General features: G+C 37.0%; 2 protein-coding genes across 3 annotated transcripts; both read left to right on the forward strand.

The window, feature by feature from the left end:
* The first annotated feature begins 474 nt into the window (after nt 1–474).
* LOC102597488 (structure-specific endonuclease subunit SLX1) lies at nt 475–2573 on the forward strand. The gene is made up of 4 exons (XM_006361235.2): nt 475–783; nt 1031–1169; nt 1568–1701; nt 1793–2573. The coding sequence occupies exons 1-4, from the start codon at nt 581–583 to the stop codon at nt 2424–2426; spliced, it is 1110 nt and encodes a 369-aa protein (XP_006361297.1). The 5' UTR covers nt 475–580; the 3' UTR covers nt 2427–2573.
* Nucleotides 2574–9105: 6532 nt separating this feature from the next.
* On the forward strand, nt 9106–22330 carry LOC102597803 (protein TIC110, chloroplastic). Of its 2 annotated transcripts, none has more exons than XM_006361236.2 (15): nt 9106–9742; nt 10057–10116; nt 10762–10885; nt 11020–11088; nt 11186–11284; nt 11497–11563; nt 12226–12290; nt 12473–12567; nt 12750–12877; nt 13066–13166; nt 17915–18131; nt 19206–19360; nt 20515–20640; nt 20752–21717; nt 21817–22330. In XM_006361236.2, the coding sequence occupies exons 1-15, from the start codon at nt 9243–9245 to the stop codon at nt 22057–22059; spliced, it is 3015 nt and encodes a 1004-aa protein (XP_006361298.1). In that variant the 5' UTR covers nt 9106–9242; the 3' UTR covers nt 22060–22330. The 2 variants fall into 2 exon arrangements, with proteins under 2 accessions (XP_006361298.1, XP_006361299.1); XM_006361237.2 differs by having other exon boundaries at nt 12753–12877.
* Nucleotides 22331–22734: the final 404 nt, after the last annotated feature.

Below are 22734 nucleotides of genomic sequence, written 5' to 3' on the forward strand. Positions count from 1 at the left end.
GGGGGAGGCTGACGTATGAATTTTTTTAAAATATTTTATAAAAGAAATTTAAAAAAATAAAGGACGGGGATTGTCCAGTGAGGGGGGTGGGGGTGGTGGAGTGGGGTAAGAAAAATAATTTTAATTTTATATTTTCAAAAATTATTATTTTTTGGGTGGTAATACTTTAAACTTTAATTTTTAATTAATACTAATAGTTTATTATTTAATTTTTGTCAAAGTGGAATATTTTATCCATGTGTCAAGTTTTTTTCAAATAATAGAGAGTGTTTTACATGCACCACTGAACTAAAAAAAATGATAGTTTAGGTATAAAACTTATACTCTCAATAGTTTAGGTATGAAACTAAAAAAAAAAAAATTGTTTAGATGTGTTTCAAATATTTATCTCATTTTAATTTAAAGTATAAAAATAAATTTAATGAAGTCTATAAAGGATATTTTAGACATTTTCTCATGACCTCAAACAGGAACAGCAGCTGACCAAAATGGGGTGGCGCATAGAATCGAGAAAGCCCACAAGGCCGTTGAAAAGGGGAAATTGAAACCCTGGCATCGCAACGGTCGAATTTATCCCCAAATGCTTCGCTGGATAGAAAGAGGAGAAAGAGAAAGGGGGAGAGAGAGAGAGAGAGAGATGGGGAAACGGAAGGAGAGGAGGGAGCAGAAGAAAGTTTGTTCAGAAGGAGGAGATGAGAGTAAAGAAGTAGAAGAAAACAGGTTCTTTGCCTGCTACTTGCTTACATCTATGTGCCCCAGATTCAAAGGCCACACTTACATCGGGTTCGTTTCCTCTCCAATTTAGGGTTCCGAGGGGGAACCTTTCTTTCTATTTGTTTTTCCTTAATAGATAGATGTAACTGAAGCTAGTTAGATTTCTTTCCCCTGCCACTTTTTTTATTAGTATAATTTCTACTCATTGTTTTTCCTTTTCCTCTCGAATTGAACGGATCCAGTGATTGTGATTGAAACAGACAAAATAATATATGTATTGGTATTGGCTTCGGTAATCAATTAATTGTTTGGGCAGATTTACAGTGAATCCTCGCCGTAGAATTCGACAGCACAATGGAGAGGTAAGGATGGGTGCATTGAGGACCAAGAGGAAGCGTCCCTGGGAGATGATTTTATGCATATATGGCTTCCCTACCAATGTATCAGCCCTCCAGGTAATCTACATTTATCTACTAAATACAATTTCCAAATAAACTCAAAGCAGAGGGTATTTGTATTTTTCAACCAAACCTAAATCCAAACATTCCCTTTAAACCAATTCTCCTGATCGAAATCCAAGCGTGCACGTTGTTCTCGAGAAACCAATCCAAATGCCATAAACTGTTTTTGTTACCATAAATTTTGGTTGTGTTACCTCTGGTCACTGACGCTGAATAGACTCAAGAGTCTCTTAATGCACTGCTAATTGTTGCCTTAATTTTCATGTCAAATTTCCACTTTATTTCACAATTATGCATATTCACTTCGTTTGTGCCAGTTGATGTTTGCTAATCTGAAACCTGAATTTGCTTCACTATTTTAAGATATCAATTTTTTCTTCTCTTTATTGCAGTTTGAATGGGCCTGGCAGCATCCAGTAGAATCCCGTGCAGTTAGACAGGCAGCAGCATCATTCAAAACTCTTGGAGGAGTTGCTAACAAGATTAAATTGGCATATGCAATGCTTACTCTCCCTGAGTGGCAAAGGTATATAATTTGTTTTGTCTGAGGTGAACCGACGAGTCTGATTGAATTTTGTTCTCCTGGAGTCTCATTAAGTTTTGTCTTCTATGTTCAGCCTAAATCTCACAGTAAATTTCTTCTCCACAAAATACAAGATGCATTCAGCTGGTTGTCCTAGTCTTCCAGAGCACATGAGAGTCCATATTTGTGCACTGGATGAACTTCCCTGTTATACAGGAATTGACAGGGATGAGTATTCAACCAACGAATGGGAAAATAGTGAAGAATTAACAGACGAAATATCTGCCAGCTCCACAAATTCTAACAGTTCTTTTAGTAATCAAGACAAAGACAGCACCGATGAAAATGACGATGAACACACTGATTGGAAAGAGCTTGACGAACGTGCTGGAGAAAATAGCACTTGCGGTAGAGAGCACTCATATATTATCATCGACTCGCCAGTAGAAAGGTCATCTTCAATTCTAGGTGATTTCTTTCATATAGCAGACAAGAAAGAGAGACATGAATTGGATGATGAATTTGGTGAGAAGCAGGCCAACAAGATGTGTTCAACAAAAACGGATGATTCATTGGCAACCAAGAATGCTGGTTTGCCTAGCGACATTGAGGTTATTGATGTTTTTACTCCTCCATGCTCCAAAGTGCGTGCAGACCACAAAAGAAGAAGATTTTCGGCTAGTTGTCCTGAAATAATAGACTTGACAGACTCACCTATTTATGTCTAATGTGATTAATCAGTCACCTGGTTTATTTTTTTAACTGTCATTCATCAAAATATAATGAGCTAGCATGTTAAGAAGTAAACCATGTTAGAATATGTAATAGTGATATTGTTGACTGATTCTTTCAGTGGCAGACTTTCATTTCCACCATGTTATTTAGTACTACGTACTATGCATTTTCTTAAGTTTTAGATTGTAAACAGAAAAGGGGACAATTACAGCCGAACAAAAAGATGCAAGTAATGTTATTTCATCTCGCAAAAGACTTGATCTCAACCACTACAAGACCAAACCTAGTTTCATCCCCATCGATACAACAAAACATAAGCTTCATCTTCACCGTCACACACCAAGGAAACTTCACAATTCACAACAAAGGAAAGTTGTACCTAGTAACCACAAAAGATCACTATTACGTTCACCCACTACTATTGCAACAGTTAATGTGCCTTGGCAACTTACCCTGGGGATTCTGCAGATAGGTGGGGAGAAAAGTGCATCTGATCTTCCAGGGAAAACATTACAAGAGGTACTTAACCTCTTACTAGATGATGTTAGCCGGATCGGGTCCGTTCTGTTCCTTTACCTTGTTATAACTCTTCTTCAGACAGTTCTTCAAGTCATGGTGGTGATTAGTGCCGGCAATTCAGGCCCAATTTTCGCAAACCCGCACATTAAATATGGGTAGAAAGAGTGATTTTTAAATATGGGTAATATTTGGGCTTATGCCCATATTTAACCCATTAAAATATGGGTAATTTAATGGGTAAATTATGAATAAAATATAAGTTTGGGTTATAGTGAAGACTAACCAACTTTTCTCCCAAGCTCTTAGAAGCATTTTTCAGCATCAAACTTCATAGTTTCTTCCACGAACCACGACCACGACCACGAAGACTTGCGGGTAAGTCTCTCAACTTTCCGCTTGAAACCTTCTTCCTCATCTTCCCTTTTTTCTTTGTTTGAAATTTTAGAGCTAAGGTTTTTTATTAACTCCTCTGAAATCTTTTTCCTGATTTCAAGAATTTTTTGTGGTAGAGGAATCCTTTTTCCTGATTTCAGAATTTTTTTTGTGGTAGAGGAATCCTTCTTTATAACAATGTAAATATATGTTGCATACAGTTTGAATTTTTATAGAATCTTACATTTCATGTTTTTGGCTCCTTTTTATGGTTTGTCTTTTATACATAAAAAATTTATTTTCTATTTTAGGAAAAGATGTCTACAGAGGCTAATGAGGACGTCTATGATGAATCTTGTGAGATTAGATCGTTGGTCCCTACAAAACGAGTAAAAAAGAATACTTCTGATGTTTGGAAAAGTTTAAGAAATTGCCTCGTGCAACAAGTAATGAAATGTTAAAAGCTCAATGTAATGTCTATAAGAAGATGTTTCTAGCAGACTCTATTTCTGGAACTTCAAATTTGAAATGCCATATCAGTTTACACTTAGATAAAACACAAGAGAAAAGGGTTGCGCCAATTGATCAAGCAATTTATCCTGAAAAAGTATATGTGGCTATTTTGAAGCATAATTATCCTTATAATTATCCTTTCGGCTTTGCTGAACATCAAGGAAATACGGATATCCTTTTGTACTTAAATCCAACTGTGAAACCTGTTTCAAGAAATATTGCCAAGTTTGTTATTTTAAAGATGTATGATAGAAAAAAAGAATATCTAAAGAATGAGCTTGCAGTGATTCCTAGTAGAGTATGTTTGACTTCAGACATGTGGACTTCTTTAGCGTCAAATTGGATTCTTAAAAAAAAGTGTTGATTTTTCGCCATGTGCCCCCTCCGCATTCTGGTGCAATTTTGGGTCCTTTACTAATTGAGTTCATTAAGAAATGGGGTATTGAAAAAAAGTTCACTCTTACTTTGGATAACGCTACTTGTAATAGAAGTGTGGAAACTAATTTAAAAGACCACTTATCTTTGATGTATGAACTAGTTTGTGATGGAAAGTTCTTTCATGTTTTGTTGGGGAAATCATATCTTGAATTTAATTGTAAAGGTGGATTTAGAGAAAGCCAATGAGGCTATTGTAAAGATCAGAGAAGATGTTAAGCATATTAAAAATTCGGAAGGAAGAATTTAAAAGTTTGTGGAATGTATCAAAAATCTTGAATTGCCGTGTGCAATAAAGTTTCGCCAAGACATGGCAATTCGATGGAATTCCACTTAATTGATTCTTGAAAGTGTGATTCTCTACCAACAAGATTATATTCAATATGAATTGATTGATACTGATTTTAAGCACAATCTTTTTTAGGTGGAATGGAAAAGGGTAGAGATGATTGCTCAATTTTTGAAGTCATTTTATAACATTACTACATTGTTCTCTGGAAGCAAATATTCAACTGCTAATTTGTATCTACATAACGTGTGGGAAATTCAGAAGTTATTAGAAGAAGAAAAAAATATTTATGATCCAGTTATGAGTGAGATGGCTACATCAATGTTAACGAAGTTAAAAAAATATTGAAAGTCTTAGATCTGATTACTAGCCATTGTTTTCGACCCTCAATATAAGCTTAAATTTGTGAAATTTATGTTCTCTAAAATTGATCTTGAGACTATTTAAGTAAAGGTAAAAGTCATTAGAGATCATTTACATTTGTTATTCAAAGAAGGGAAAAGGGACGGATTTACCCCCGAATTTTAATAAATGGTATGTATATGCCCTTCGTTATACTTTGCGTCCACATAAGCCCCTGCCGTCCAATTATAGGTACACCTATACCCCTCTCACTAACGGACCCCTATTTTTTTACACGTGTCTTAATCCTAGTGAACTACCCATTTGACCACTTTTTTTAACCCATAACCCAACTATCCGTCCCATAACCCAATACCCACCCAATTTCCTCTAAAATGAATCATAATTAAAATACCCAAATTAATACTATTGGTCCCCACCCGATTTTTGAATTGTGTAACTTAAATGAAAAATGTGTCATATAATGTATTAACGTGTTTTTAAAAATTTGTGATAAGTTGAAATTAAAGAATTATTTATTCATATTAATGCTTAAAAGAATATGGTGGAAAATTATACGAAACAACAAAAATGAAGTGAAAGAATAGAGTAATTTCTCATCGCCAAAATGGAAATTTACAGAACAATTATATTCATTTTCATTGATATTTCACAATTGTGAATATTCGAGTAAAAGAGAAAATATAATTTCTCACTATTTTCCATTTCTGTACAATATTGAATATCCTCGAAAAAAGACAATTTTACCCAAGCAGAAAGTCGAGATTTACAGTAATGCCCCTAGAAATCATCTTCTCCACCGTTACGCCGGACACTGTAATTACTCTTCCAAATCCGGCAATACTGCAGTTTTCGATGCTTCCTCATAACTCTAGAAAACCCCCCATTCTTCACCGCCGACGCAGAATGCCGGCCAGATTTATGAGCGAAGGGCTCCACTTTCTCCAGCGCAAAAAAACATTTTCCCATCTGGCTCAGAGTGTCCTCATACATGTTGAATCCAGTGAGAAGAATCCCATCTAACCCATGAACAACAAATCTCGACCCGACAAAAAGATTCGGATCGAAAACCCGAACTCCATCAATAGTGACGAAATCGTCGTCGCCCCTGTTCGTTTCCACCAAAAAATTGTAATGGGGAAGAAGGGTGCAAAGGTATGGGAAACAGGGGGAGTAAGGTTGCGGAGTTCACTGATTGTGAGTCGGCGAGAAGGGATGACGTGTGGACCTGTTAATTTGGGATGAGCGAAGACCAATAGGATTAATTTGGATATTTTAATTATGATTCATTTGAGAGGAAATTGGGTGGGTATTGGGTTATGGGGCAGATAATTAAGTTATGGGGTAAAAAAAAGGGGTCAAACGGGTAGTTTAATAGGATTAAGACACGTGTAAAAAAATAGGGATCTGTTAGTGAGAGGGGTATATGTGTACCTATAATTGGACGGCAGGGGCTTATGTGGACGTAAAGTATAACGGAGGGCATATACGTACCATTTATTAAAGTTCGGGGGTAAATCCGTCCCTTTTCCCTTCAAAGAATATTATGTAGCTTCAACCTCAATTTCTTTGTTGGGGGACACTAGTAATGAAATGAGGGATGAACTTGAAGAGTTTGATATGTTTGATAATCAATCGGGGTGTGGTAAAAATAAAACACAGCTAGATTTATAGTTGGAGGATCCTAATCTTGACCATAAAGTAAACTCAGATTTAGATGTACTTGCCTATTAAAAAGAAAAATAGACTAAGGTATCCCGAACTCTCATTGATGGCAAGAGACGTCTTGAGCATACCTATTACCATACTAGTGTCTGAATCTTCCTTTAGCATTGGAGGTCGTACTATTGAAAAATTTACGAGTTCTGTTTTACCTGCAAATGTGGAGTCGAAGTTGTGTACAAGAGTTTGGCTTTGTGGGCAAGAAGGTAAATCATTTTATACCTATTACATATTCGCTTTATTTTTGTTGAAAATTGCAATGGTGTTCCAGTAAATAATTTTGCCTTTCTTTTATTTGGTTCACTTTGTGGGCGAACCAAGGTGGTATTCAGCGATTCGCCGAACATGAAAGGGCGACTCAATCGAGTTCGCCAACTGAGGTTCAAACACCTAAAGCCTGGAGCATCACAAGGCTAGCTGAAGATAGAAGGGCGATTCGCCGAGCAAATTAGGAGAGCCCGACTAATGTCGCCAAGTCAGTCGCAAAGTGAATTTTTGGTATTTTGGAAAAGTATAAATAGCCCAAAGAATACATATTTTAGAGAGTTCCGTTTTGAGTTCGAAAAGTTCTCTTTGGAGAATAAAGTTGAGAGTTTGAGAACACTTTACCTTTAAAGAACACTTTTCTAGTTTTGGAGGTTTTACAACTTGGTGTTTAATTTTGATAAATTGAAGGTGAATCCAAAGTGAGTTTACTCTTAATTGCTTGATTTCAAGTTACCCATGACTGCATTCATGGAAGGTATAAATTCTTTACTTTTTGTGATGGGTGGCTAAAACCCCAAGATCTAGGAGTGCTCAAATGGGGTTGGGTGTTGATTTAATGTACTGAGTATTGTGTTATGCTCTGTTTTGTTGCTGTTCATACAAGAATTTGGTCTAATTATCATAGGGTTAACTTAAAGGTTAAGGCTGCAAACTTAATTTCTACTTCTGATATCTGGTTGATGCTCGAAAGAGATTGATTGGAGTGGTAGTTAGTTCAATACTAGCAATTTAGGTTTGATGTCTGTAACTTGCTTGAAAAAGAGGTTATGGGTTGGATCTATTTGCCTTGTTCGTAAGGTATTGAGTTGTTTAGATTGACATTTAGATGAGACTGAAAGGAGATTCTATGCATAGATGCTTTGAGATCGAAGATAATTAGCGTCAGTGAAGATGACTTAGCCTATTCATGAATTTTCATCACTATAGAGCAACACAATCACCCCTATGTGACATCGATTTCCAATCCCTGCATCCCTAGATTGCTTGTTAACTCTTGAATTCATCTATATTTTAGTTCAATTGCGATAATTGATAACCTAAGCTTTATATTAAGTTGGTTGTATCATCCACCCAATTGTTCTTACTATTACAAATGAACTAAATTAAACTCCAAATTTCTTGATAAGGAATTCTCTACGATATATTATTCCATGTGGGATTCGACCCCGACTCTTCGTTTAGTTTTATTGACTACAATCACTCGCTCTTTTAATTGGTTTTGGATAGTGATTTGAGCGTTATCAATCACCTGCTGCTACTATTGATTGATGACTCTTCATAGTTCGAGGGCAAGAACATCACTAGCTTTATCGTTTCTAATCTTTTCAGTTTTTAGATATTATTCGTGACGTAAAGGTTATGTTTTAGTCACATTATGATTAGTAGAGGACTTGTCAGACATAGACAACGTTTCACGTATTCCCTTATGTATTATGTTGGTATCTTTTATGTAATTAGCAGATTCACGACTTATATTGATTATATCTCTTGGATTGTCTTTTATTATGTCATACTTATGTCAAGTGGTTTGTTTAAGGCCTCTCGGGGTCTTATTCGCCATGTCATACCTAGGGATACTTTGCATTGTGACAATAATTTTATTTATTTTCTTGATTTTTCTTTTATATTTGTACTCGTAAAATTATTTAATAAATTAGCTTATAAATTTTATTATTTAGAGAGAGTTGTTTGTTGTCAAATAAATCCAATACAAATCAATGCAATATTTGAAAATGTGAGTTATTTAACATTTACGAATTGAAAAGACAAATATATCATCACATTACATTTGCGATCTTAATTGTATGTATTATTTGTTAATATATATATGATTTTCTTATTATTATGTTGAACAATTTATAAAACTGCATACATATTAAAACTACAACTTTCAATTTTTATAAGTAAACGTATATGGTTTATTTAATTTTAATATCATTTATTGTCTTTTTGGTTTTAATAGTAGAGGGTCAATTTTTTTTTAATTGAAAATTGATGTTTTGTGAGTGATCAATTTACTAAGATAACAATTAATTACCTTCAAGTGAAAAAATAGCAAACATGATGACACATTGTTCTTGTCCTAGCTAATTAAAATGCGGCAAAAAATAATATTATGGTGCAATTATCGATCTTGACCCAATTACATAAAAATAAATAATGCATTAGTAATACGTATATTATTCATGTTGTACCAATCGACCCTTCAGACCCCTATCCTCTTCTTCTTCCAAACTCTCTACGACTTGGTTAAACCCTATTTGAACATCATCTTGTCGTCTGAATTCTCCAACTAGTGTAGTTAGTAGAAGAAGAAGAGGTAGTAGATATGAACCCAACATCACTTCTCCTCCCTATCAATCAACCTCCTCCTGTCACCACTTTCCGCTCTCAATTTCTCAACCCTACACCTCTCCGTCTTACCCCTAAATTCTACCTAAAACGCCGCATTCAATCCACCGTCCTTTCATCTTCTTCTGTTCAGGACAAACCTACTTCCGTCAACCCAGATGTCTTTGGAGGTAAAAAGGAGCTTTCTCCTATTCAATCCCTTGTTGATGCCATGTCACCCCCCATAAGAATAGCCAGCTCCGCTTTGATATTTGCTGGTGCTATTGCTGCTGGATACGGACTTGGTCTTCGTTTTGGTGGCTCCCGGAATGCTGGGGTCGGTGGTGCTATTGCTTTTGGTGCTGCTGGTGCCGGCGCTGCTTATGCATTGAATTCTTGCGCTCCTGAAGTTGCTGCTATTAATTTGCATAACTATGTGGCTGATTTTGAGAACCCTGCTGCCTTGAACAAGGAAGATATTGAAGCAATTGCCAATAAGTTTGTCCACTCTGCACATTTGACTTTTATTCGTTTAATATGTGTAATCACTTGAATTTGTGACTAATTAAATTAGTTTGGTGCAAATACCAAGTGTGAGTGTGAGTAAGTTCTTCTCCTCACGTATTTCTTCAATACTGCAATTCTTAAAGAGAAAGCTCTACTGCAGAGTCTTGGACCATTTGCTTTAATTCCATTTGGCTACATTATGAGCTTTCACACCCAACTTTCTCATACTTCTCTACCTTTTCTAGTTTCATCTACCTATTTTTTGTACATCTTTTCTTACCAATTTACTGCTTTTTTTCTTTTAGGTATGGTGTCAGCAAACAGAATGAGGCATTCAATGCGGAGCTACGAGATATATATTGCCGGTAAGTGCAAAATCAAGTACTGATTTGTTAACAACTCTATGGCTGACACGAAAGCTGCATTTATTACAATTTTTCAATTTAATATGATAATCTCTCTTTTTTCATTTTTGGTTTCTTCTGTTTCTTTTCCCCAACTCTTGAATGACAAATTTTTATTTTTATGAATTGCTTGCTTGGAGTAATTTTTTTTTTTTTTACCCTTTGAAGCTTGTAGGATAAAGTATGGCTTTTGTCTTGCTACGTTCAAGCATATTTATCGTTCTTCCTTTCCCAAGATGTGTCCCAAAGTGTGTCAACTTTTGCAAATCAAAAGAAGAAGGAAAATATTGTCACCTTTCTGGAATTACAACTTCTTCCACATACTTTTCTATAGTATTTCAGTTCTTTATGACCCAGAAAGTGTCAAATTTGCTAAACTTGTCTTGGCATATTGACCAAGTTACATTTGAATGCAAAACTGTCCAATCTGTTGTGATACTTCTCTTGGACACCTAAAAGGAATCAAGCATAGTGTTTTTCTGATCCATTTATAGTATTTATCTTGAATTTTAATGTTTTTGACTATTTTATCTACCGATGACAAGGAATGATGAACTTATTAGTTTATCTACTGTTGCTTATGCATCCAATTTTGTTTGTGTTCAGGTATGTATCTGCTGTCCTTCCTGCCAGTACTGAAGAACTTAGAGGCGATGAAGTTGATACAATAATCAAATTTAAGAATACATTGGGAATTGATGATCCAGATGCAGCAGATATGCATATGGAGGTAACTTGAAGTATTCATCTGATTCTGTAACTCAGAATTATAAAACTTCTAGCTGTGGTTGGCTCAAAGTTAGAATGTTATGTTATTAAATAATTTACCAAGTGTTAAGAAACTCTTACATGCTGATCTCTCAGATTGGTAGGCGAATCTTCAGACAAAGACTTGAAACGGGAGATCGTGATGGAGATATGGTGCAACGTCGGGTGGGTCATCTCTTCAAATAGCTTCAGTTTCCAAAGACTACTGCCTTTAGTTATCGAATAACAACAAATGGAACTTGATCATTTTTGACTTCTCCAGGCATTTCAAAAGTTGATATATGTCTCAACTATTGTATTTGGAGAAGCATCTGCTTTCCTTTTACCTTGGAAACGTGTTTTCAAGGTTACTGATGCCCAGGTAGCGGATTATTTTATCTCTCTCTCCCTTATTCGTGGAATATTCAGATTGTGCAGTGGCATGCCCTGCTTGTGTGGTTTTAACATTTCTGTATTTTGATTGAGGTTTCTGTCATTTGTCTCTTTCCCTGTCCCTATATTTATGTAATATTAAATTTCTATATAGTGCGACTCCCTGTGTCCTTTTACCCGTTTTAACATTTTTGCCATTAGGTTGATGTTGCTGTCAGGGACAATGCACAACGGTTGTATGCCTCCAAGCTTAAGTCTGTTGGGAGAGGTAAATTTTCTCTATTGATGCCTTTGAAGGCACTTTTACTTCTAATGTAATCTATTCATAGAAAACCATTTTACTAGTTTTCTTTTGCATCCCTAATAAAACTAATGCTCTTCCATAAACTTCCAAACTACTTGTCGATATTCTTGGGTTTGTTTTCTAAAAATTTTCATTCTCTATTGAACTGATTTTAATAAATCAGTATATGTGCTTAAATTTGGCTTTTTTGTGGTATGTGGTGCTTAATCCTGAACAAAGATGAATCATACCATGAGGCTCCGCATATGTGGCATGGGTTTAGTATGTTCTATTCATGCACTGAGAAGAGATTTTTTTGAAGTCTTTCTCTCACTTCAAATTTCACTGCGTTTAGTTATATATCCTGTTGGTTTATGGGTTTTGAGAGCCTTCTGACGATAGCTCTTGAATCTGGACATCTCGTTGTTGCTTAGAGTAGAGGGAGTCTTTGTATGATTCCACCAATCTTATATGGAAAATGCTAATTCTTTTATTATCTTCACGAACTCCACTTTTAGTAGCATCTACCTTGAAATCCTATGTTATGGTGGTGTCAGGGTGATATCACTTGTTTTTTTCATGATTTAATTCCTGCACTGCACTTCAGATGTTTTGCATGGTTGATTTAACTACTTGACCTGTTCCAGATATTGATGTGAACCAGCTGATCAGTTTGAGAGAAGCACAGCTTGCATATCGATTGTCCGACGAGGTAGTGCCTAAAAAAATGATCATAATTCTACTTCATATCCCTGTAGAAATATATTTTTCTTATAGAAAAGGAGATAAGATTGCTGTGAATTTGTTGTACAATATTCATGATTGAATTTACTTTGTCCATGTATTCTGTCATCAAATATATGCACAATCATGACCATTTCTTTCTGTTTGCAGCTTGCACATGAGATGTTTAAGGAGCATGCAAGAAATCTTGTTGAGGAAATCATATCAACTGCTGTTGGCATATTGAAGTCAAGGACAAGAGCAACGTAAGGTCTTTAAGTATATTTAACCTCTTAAAAAGGGAACTTCCATTTTACTGGATAAATTTTTTACCAAGCAATTCTAGGTAATAGAAATGGGATTGCTCCTATAATTTCTAGCAAGACAGAATCTACCATATTCTTTGCTTGTATCATTTGTTTAATGCAAACTGATTGGGGTCGTTTAGCAGGGAACCCACACGTGTCATTGAGGAACTTGATAAGGTATTGTCATATAATAATTTGTTAATCTCACTGAAGAACCATGCTGATGCTAGTCGTTTTGCTCCTGGCACTGGGCCAGTTTCCTTAGTAGGTATGTACGTTGATGATCTTGTCTGACTCTTTTTATAGAACTTGTTAGAAGTCGTGGGTTTCTATCAAGTCTTAAGTGAAATCCTTTCATGGAGCTCTTTTCTTTCAGCTGTTTGTTGTTTGTATCTCAGTTTGTTAGCTGAAGTTAATTTTCCCTTTTCTTTGTTCTTTTTCTTCCTGCTACTTCAGGAGGGGAGTATGATGGTGATAGGAAGATGGATGACCTAAAACTTCTCTACAGAGCATATGTTACAGATTCTTTGTCAAGTGGTCGGATGGAAGAAGACAAGGTAGGTGGTTTTAATTTCTCTCTCCTTCATTCCTTCTGCTTTTGTAGGTTTTTTGGAATTATTATTTTCTACTTGTCTGCCAAAATGGCCAAAATGGCAGGAAAATTTGAATTTCTCTCATGCATTTGACAAACTAAGTTATGTTAAACATATATATGAATGGACTGGAAGTTAAAGGCACATACTCCTTTTCTCTTATCCTGCTTCAATATGTTATTCTGGTATGGGTAGAACAATAATGGGGATACTAGTAGATTTGTTTTTCCAATGGAAAATGGCTTGTCCCCACCCACTTTTGTCGATAACTGGACAGGAGTAGACACATATTCTTTTCTTTTTTCCAGCTTTTCTGTGGTTGAAATGCTGATATAGAAAGACAGGATGTCCCTCCATTTTTACTCCCGTATCTTGTATCTTCTGTCCTCCTGTAATGATCCCTCTTTGTTCTATAATGAACTAGAAGCAAAAATGGACGATGTGGAGAAAACAAGCAGAATATTGTGGTTTTGGACCAAAATTATAAGTTGTTGAATCAAGAGTATTGGTATGACCTTAATGTTTTGGACACTAGAAACAGAAGGGGATGCCCTGGTACACTGTGCAAGCTGGTTCAAAGTAAGCTTTGACATTGCCAACTGAGATTCTTTTATTAATGTGCTCAATGAAATGGGTCTCAAGAGAAAATGGACCAGATGGCCTTTTTTTTTCTTTTCTGATGAAGATAGATGTTATGTTAACAAGGCATCAAGTGGAGCAGAGTAGTTGCATAAGAGAGTCATGGTTAACTCCTGGGAACAAAAACTTCTTTTCTAAGTCAGGGAGTTAACCAGAAAGCAAAATCATGATCTCTTAACCATAATATGGGAGCTGATGAAATCTAAAAGGAAATTGTATCATTTAAAGGGGATAGATTGAGGACAAGATGGATTCATTTTTGCATAAGCACATTTAGGTTTTTTTGGTCAAACCTTAAATATTTCATTCAGCCCAAAGTATCGAACTTTACAAAACTGCCAACCCATATGACTCAAGTCGGCTCGGCTCCCTTATACTCTTTCTATACAAACGACTATAAGCAGAACAATTTTTTAACAATGTAAAATTAACTTTGAACAGTTAACTATAAGCTATACTGGGAAGTGTTAAGCTGTTCTTACTTTGCTAACCATTTGCTGTGTCTTTGTCCCTCTATGTGCATCTGGACTAATATTTCTCGAAGCCTTTGTGTACACCTTGTGGTCTGGTTTCTGAATCTCCTGCCATTTCTCTCAGCCTATAGCTGGTATACTGCAGCAGCACGACAGAATCCCAACATTCCTGCTTGCGGTCTGCTATTGCTGATCCTTTAAGTTAGCCATTGAACTTCCTGATTCCAGTCGCCAATAGACCTAGTGTGATCCAACCATTTCACAAGAAATGGCCTTATGAATGCAGAGTATGGGCAATCAAAAAACAGGTGCTCAGGTGTCTCCTCCACTTGATCATTGCATAGTAAATAATCAGTGGACACTACTATTTCCCCATTTCTGCACTCTATCAACTGTTGACAGTTTCCTATGTAAAGCCAACCATAGTATGAACTGCTGCCTTGGATCTGACCTTGAACCAACACCAATTTACTCCATATGACTTTAGGGTGTTGTGGCAGGCAGATACCCCTTCTTGATACTATAATCCTTTGAGTCAATAAGTACTTGTAGCTTATTATGTAAGGTACTACAATAACCAACTCCTGGCATGAAAAATTTCCTCAATAATCAGCAGGCCTGTTTAGGAGTTCTCATTGTCTCCAAGTCATTGGCTTTTATATAGAATGTGTGTGCCCACAACACCCATTGTTTGTCCTTCTGCTCTACTGACCAGAGGAGCTTACATATTGCTGCATTGTTCCATGTAAGTCTATCAATCACATTCAGCCCCCTGCTGTCTTGGGCTTACAGTCTGTCTCCCATGCAACCAAGGCCTCTTTTGAGAAGTCATTGCTCCCTTCCATAAGAAAGTTCTACTCACTGTTGTAACCATAGTAATGATCTTCTTTGGTAACAGGAATATTTGGGACCAATATGTTTGCATTTGAAACAGCACACTCTTCACTAGCTGTAATCTACCACTGTAGGACAACAACTTGGAGGACCAACATTTGATTCTTGCTATCATTTTTTCAACTATAGGCAGACACTGTTGTAGTGAGAGCTTTCTGTTTGAATCTGAGAGTGGGACTCCCATATACTTGAGTGGGAGCCCTCCTAATGATAAGTTCAACTCAACAATAATTCTCTTCTTAAATTTAGGAGGGACATCTAAAATATATAAAGAACTTTTCTTCATATTGGCATGCAGGCCTGAGACCTCAGAGAAGTGTTTGAAGGTATTGAACAGTAGCTTAATAGAATCCTCATCTGCCCTACAACTCATTGAATATCATCAGCAAAGCATACATGAATAATACCCAACTTACCACATCTTCGATGGTAGTTGAACTGAGGTTGTGCTTCAGCTGTTGAAGTGTTTTGTGGAGTACTCCATGGTTAATACAAACAAATATGGGGACATGGGGTCCTCTTGTCTCAACCCTTTTTTTGCTTGGAACTGTGGAGTCAGACCACCATTAATCAGCAAGCAATACTGCACTGTGGTAACACATTCCAACACTAGATCCATTGTAGGGGGCCCAAATTCCAGTAATACTATCCTCAGCAATGGCCATCTATTGAGTCATATGCTGTTCTAATGTTCACATTTACAGTATATCTAGGTGACACTCCTTTCTGAGAGTATGTGCAGTCAGTACATTATCTAAGATGTTTCTACCCTGGATGAAAGCTGACTAAGAAGGACTAACAATATAGTCCACTACAGTTTTTAGTTTGGCAGTCAGTAAATTGGCTATAAGCTTATACAGGGTAGTGCAGCAATCTATTGGCATGTACTACATATGATGGTGCAGTTACCTTAGGCACAAGTGTGACTGTGGTTGTGTTTACACCTTTCAACAATTTACCATTTTCAAATAACTGTCACACTCCATTACTAACTTCCTCCCTTATTATTTCCCAGTAAGTTTTAAAAAATTCTGCATTATAACCATCAATACCTGGGCTCTTGTCCACTGGCTGGTCCTTCCAGGCTTTCAGTACATCCTGATAGTCACTGGTTGCAGTAGCTGTTGTTCAACTGTAAGGCAGGGGTCATCTTGAGCTGTGCATGACTATACAAGGCATGGTTGATGCATCTTGCCCCAACAAAGTTTGAAAGAACGGGAGAAACTCCTGTTGTATCTGTTCTGGATCAGTCAGCTTAGTCCCCTTAGTCCCCTGTTCTGTGTAAATAGAGGATATTTTGTTTCTTGCTTGCCTAGCTTTCAGGTGGACAAAGAAGTACTTGGAATTCCTTCTGCTTTAATACCCTTTCATTAAAACTTTCCCATTTCTCAAGTGTCTGCACTGGTTTCCTCTCTTCATTGATCAAGTCTTGGTTGAAGAGGTCTGTTGCCATTTCCTCCTGCACCTCCGCCATTTCCTCCTGCACTTCCTGGAGTCTTTGCCTCAATTGGATCAATTTCTTTTCTATTGTCGAAAATTTCCGGCCTATCTGAAGATGAAGTAAGCTGAAGATGCGTCATATCCGGGCTAATCACTTCTTCCCAATACTTCTTCAGCCTACCTCTGCCTTTCCTCGTCCCCACTATATCCAACCTCTCGCATCTCCTCACTGGGGCACTTGCACATCTCCTCTTGACCTCTTCACATGCCCAAACCATCTCAGCCTCCCTTTCCTCATCCCACACATCCATTTCAACATGCTCATTTCTGCCACTTGCATTTTCTGTACATGAGAGTTCTCGACTGGCCAACACTCTTCCCCTTACACTAACGCCGGTCTGACCGCTACTCTATAGAACTTACCTTTAAGTGTCAGTGGTACATTCTTATCGCACAAGACAACGGATGAAAGCCTCCACTGCATCTATTTTGCACCAATACAATGTGTGACATAATCGTTGATATCCCCATTTCCTTGGATCAGAGACCCAAGATACTTAAATCTTGGGGACAGCTTGCATATCAAGTCTCACTTCCACGCCTGCCTCATGCGTCACATCACCCTTTGAACTATTGTGATCTTAAACATGCCATATCATTCCTAAAAATGGAGTGTTATTAAGGGTATAACTGTAATATTGAAATTTAGAACTTGTGAAATGTAGAAAGCAATTTTCTTTTTCATATAGACTAAAAAAGAGTGTAAAACATGTAAATGAAACAGAGAAATTAACTGATTTGGAGTAATTCAACCTTGTGGAATCTTGGTTTCTGGGCGTAGGCTGGTATAACTACAGATAACAATATCTGGTAATGCGATAATAGAGTTTGTTTAATAGCTGCAAGCAGATCAGTCTATGTTCTTCTAAGGCTCTTTGCATGCAAACCAGTCTATGTTCTTCATTATCACATTAAGGATTACAGTATGCTTGTTTCGGGGAACAGATTTCTTATTGATGAGATGATTTGTGGGTCTGTTTGGTCTTTAGACCGATACACTCGTAAGATTTGATCATATTGAATCCTTTCCTTTTTAATGAATATGCTCAATTGTTTTGCTTCCTAATGAGTTTCACTGATTTTACATGCCATGGAATCATCCAGATGCTGTAGCATTCTCTTGCATCTTCTTGAGGCCATTTGATTTGTTATTCTGTTTATCTTTAGTTATATGCCTCTTAACCTCAACTTTTCTTCCTCTTGTAGCTTGCTGCTTTGAACCAATTGAGAAATATATTTGGTTTGGGGAAACGAGAAGCAGATACAATCACATTGGATGTCACCTCAAAGGTATACCGTAAACGACTTGCTCAAGCTGTTACCAGTGGTGAATTAGAAGCATTCGAGAGCAAAGCAGCCTATCTTCAAAATCTTTGTGAAGAATTAAATTTTGATCCGCAAAAGGCTCTTGAGATTCATCAAGGTAATACGTGATAACGATGTGACTCGTCTTCTAATGTAGATTGAGTGACATTTTCATGCTTAATTGTCTTATCTGGAGAGGGAAGACATTTGGAAGTAGTCGAGTTTTCAGTTGCACACGAGGGAGTGCTAACAAGAACTTGTTGAGGTTATCTGCTTGTTTTAGTTGGTTCCTCAAGAGAGGAACAATACAAGTGAGGTTTTCAAGTACAAAATAACGACTCCAAATTTTGTTTTCTACTGTATTACTAAAACCTCATCCTCTAGCAGTTCTTGAAATTTGAGGTTTTTTCCTTTTCAGCATAGTTGCATAGAGTTGTTAGTTGCCCTCCTTTTGATAAAACCAGCGATTAGCTTTGCCCTGAAGCTGGAGTTGACAATAGGAGTGTTGTTTATAGCACCTTCAGTGTCATCAGTTTGCTTATCGGCTAATAGTAATTTGATTTTATAATTGAACTTCTTAAAGCTAGTTCTGTTGGGTTGAGCTCCCTGAGGTCTCAGGTTCAGTTGCCAGCAGAGACAAAACATAAGGTGATTTCTTCCCATCTGTTCTAGCCTTGGTGGACAGAGTTACTTGGTAACTGTTGCTGGTGGGAGGTGTCTAGTATCTATAGAATTAGTTGAGGTGCGCGCACACTGGTGCGGACACCACAGTAATCAAAAATAATAATAGTGTTTTTTTTTGGAGTGTTGCAAGTGAGGATGCAAAACCTTAAGAGTGAGTGTAAGGTTATAGAACACTTAAGGGCAACAACCAAACAGGTAGGCCTGTGGAGGAAATCAGGGAATTGTTGAATGTCAATCCTATTGGCATGTGAACATCAGTGACCGCTTATATGTAGTATCTTGGATTCTGTGCTCCAGTTTAGTCGAGGTATTTTTACACTGAAAATGCCTTGTGCCATCTCGGTAATGCCTTGATGTGTCATCTTATGAACTGATTTTTTTTTCCGGATCACATAAATAGGCAACATGAACTTTACTATGTGCCTGACGCACTTCTAAAGACAGCGGAAAGAAAAATCGTGATCTGTTGTGTTGTACTGAAAAGCTTGTCTTTGCCTTTCATTTTCAGAAATCTACAGGCAAAAGCTTCAGCAGCTTGTCGCTGATGGAGAACTTAGTGATGAGGACATGAAGGCATTGGAGCGCCTGCAGGTAATGCTTTGCGTTCCCAAGCAAACAGTTGAAGCTGCTCATGCAGATATCTGTGGCAGTTTGTTTGAAAAGGTAATTGTCACTCCTTTCTCTATAGATATTGCGTCATTCAGTTCATCTTATTATATGCAGCTGATTGGGCTGTAAAAAAATGAGGCAAATGATGTTGTGGATTAATAATATAGTTTGTAGATAGTCTTTTCTCTTCTGTTAAACTGCTAAGTGGAGTTTGATATTTTGAGTGCTTGCAGTTGCCTTTAGGAATTTGCTGCCAACTCCATTTTAGTTACTATACGTACCTCTCCTTTACATTATGGTACATTACAATAAATTCCAGTACTATTTAGAACGTTGATAAAGAGACCTGCTTTGTGCTAGCTTTTAATTGAGGAGATATTTGCAAGTGCTTCTGTCATCCGCAAAGTTACATTTTATTCCCCCGATACTCTTATCACATGTGCTTCATAGCGCGTGAGAATTGAATAAATTGGGCCATAAATATTGGGAAAAAGCAGTTAGGACGAAAGACTACTGCTTGTACCTTTTTTTCTTTCTTTTTTTTACTCCATAGGATCTCCCATATTTTTGCTCCCTTAGTAAAGTTGGAGGTTGCTTACCATCTGAGCAGCCCCCTCTCGTCTGCTTGCTTGTACCTTGCTTTTCTTCTGCCCCATAATTTTTGTTCACTTTGACCTTCAAATATGGAACTGCACTCTGTCAAATGCATTTCTTGTATTCATCTGTTCTATTTTAGAAAATCCTTGACCTTTTTATGTGGAATTACTTGCAGATGTAGATAATTATGTTCTAATTTTTGTTGTAAAATATTATGTTACTTGATCTAAGTAGGGCTTGACCAAAGTGCAGTTTGACCGCTGAAAGTCAAATATGAAAAAAGCTTACTGGATATTTCTCTAATTAATATCAGCACGTAATAAGCAGTTTGACACTTCCCTAATTTCCCGTAAATTGTTGCTTCGTTTTCAGAGAAGTGTGTTCTTCACTTCTCCTTTTCACTTCAATTGGACCTAGTCACTTTTTGCTTTTAGAAACACTGTTGAACAGTAATCACATTGTAAATAGCCACTTGAGAGATTTTGTATTTTAGATTGGGAGTTATAGTTTTCAATATTAAAGTGGATTGATCTCTTTCAACTTCTTACGGTGCACAAGGTATTGATTTTAATCTGACCCTTCCTCTCGATCAATACAAATATTGTTGGCAGGTGGTTAAGGAAGCAATTGCTTGTGGAATAGATGGTTATGATACTGAAACCAAGAATGCTGTGAGGAAGGCCGCATATGGTTTACGATTAACCAGGGAGGTTGCCATGACTATTGCTAGTAAGGCAGTAAGTATCAGGATGCTAATTCTGGTTTTTGGGTTGTAAAATTTCTTTGATTCCACTACGAGGCATACCTCCAAATATTTCTAATTACATTCAATGGCTTCACAAACACAGGTCAGAAAGATTTTCATCACTTACATTCAGAGGGCCCGAGGAGCTGGGAGCCGCACTGAATCAGCCAAAGAACTGAAAAAAATGATAGCCTTTAATAGTTTTGTTGCGTCTCAACTAGTTGCAGACATCAAGGGTGAATCATCTGATACACCGCCAGAAGAGACTCAAGAAGAACAGATTCAACAAAACGAAGAGGAGGATGAGGAGTGGGAGTCCTTGCAATCACTAAGAAAAGTAAAACCCAGCAGGAACAATTTGAGAAAGGAAATCCAGACCGAGATTACTCTCAAGGACGATCTTCCGGAAAGAGAGAGAACAGAACTTTACAAGACATACTTGCTCTTCTGTCTAACTGGGCAAGTTACTAAAATTCCTTTTGGGGTCCAGATCACCACAAAGAAGGATGACTCTGAATATGTTTTTCTAAGTCAACTTGGTAGCATCCTCGGGTTGATCGATAGTGAGATTGTTGGAGTGCACCAAGGTTTAGCTGAGCAGGCTTTTAGGCAACAAGCAGAGGTGATCTTAGCTGATGGACAGATAACGAAGGCCAAAATGGTACAGCTGAATGAGTTGCAGAAGAATGTTGGCTTGCCACCACAGTATGCTCAGAATATAATAAAGAGCATCACAACAACAAAACTGGCGGCAGCCCTCGAGACTGCTGTTGGTCAGGGAAGGCTGAGCATTAAGGAGATTAGAGAATTGAAAGAGTCTTCAGTAGACATAAATACCATGATATCCGAAAGTTTACGTGAGAATCTTTTCAAAAAGACTCTGGCTGATATCTTCTCATCTGGTACTGGAGAGTTTGACGAAGAAGAGGTATATGAAAATATCCCAAAAGATCTTAATATAAATGTTGAGAAGGCCAAAAAAGTTGTTCATGAACTAGCTCGTAGCAGATTATCAAACTCACTTATTCAGGCCGTGTCACTTTTAAGGCAGAGAAATCATAAAGCATTGGTATGAATTTTATCTTAAGACGGCTGTTGGTTTTGCTTGAATCATGCCATATATGTTTGTTGAAGTTTTAATGCTACTACTTCTGTCTGTGTTTTGTAGGTTTATTCTCTCAATGATTTGTTAGCTTGTGACAAGGCCGTTCCTGCAACCCCATTATCTTGGGAGGTACCAGAAGAACTGTCTGATCTGTTCATCGTATATTTGAAGAGTGATCCCCCACCAGAAAAGTTGTCCAGGTTACAGTATCTGTTAGGTATAAGTGATTCAACAGCAGAGACATTGAGAGCTGTGAAGGATAGAGAACTACCAAATGGGGCAGGGGAAGAGGAGTTTGTATTTTAATTCTGTTATAGCTACTGATAAATGTTTGTCAATTGTAGACGGGGAGAGGAGAGACGGTTGCAGGTATGTTTTGTTATTTAATGCAAGTGAGGTGTATCTTTTTGCAGTGCTTTTACGATGTGAGCTAGAAACATTGGGGTCTCATAGTGTTATTAGTTACTACCCGCGCGGGTTGAAGTACCATATTAAGCATACGGAGATCATTCAGTAATATTCATTTTCCTTTTTGATCTTGAACACCAATGAGTCTTTGTTGTCTTCAGTTTTTCGATATTTTGTCTAGTTTAATTATAACAGTTTTAGCTACATATGTGAAGAATTACAGAAATATTTGTGGATATAGAGTTTGTCTTTTGGTGCTTATACCAAATTCAAGAATAGTTTATCCAATTGTGAATAGCTCTTATAAGCTTTAGGTTTTGAGGTAATGGCATTACAAATTTACAGTAAATTAAAGCACTAATAAACTACACTTGCGTAAAGTGAAGTGGAGCAGTAAATTCATTACTGATCATAGATATGTCGTCTTTTCCTTATAGTAATTTTGAAGAGCAATTTATGGTTGTGACGAAATTACTGCAGGTGTCAAATAGTAGCAACACAATTAATTAATTAATCATATAAATAAAAGCATGATTCCACTGTCTATTGTTGGCACAAAGATCAGATGATGAA

This window comes from Solanum tuberosum, unplaced genomic scaffold (assembly GCF_000226075.1).
Source record: "Solanum tuberosum cultivar DM 1-3 516 R44 unplaced genomic scaffold, SolTub_3.0 scf00333, whole genome shotgun sequence".
NCBI classification, from domain to species: domain Eukaryota; kingdom Viridiplantae; phylum Streptophyta; class Magnoliopsida; order Solanales; family Solanaceae; genus Solanum; species Solanum tuberosum.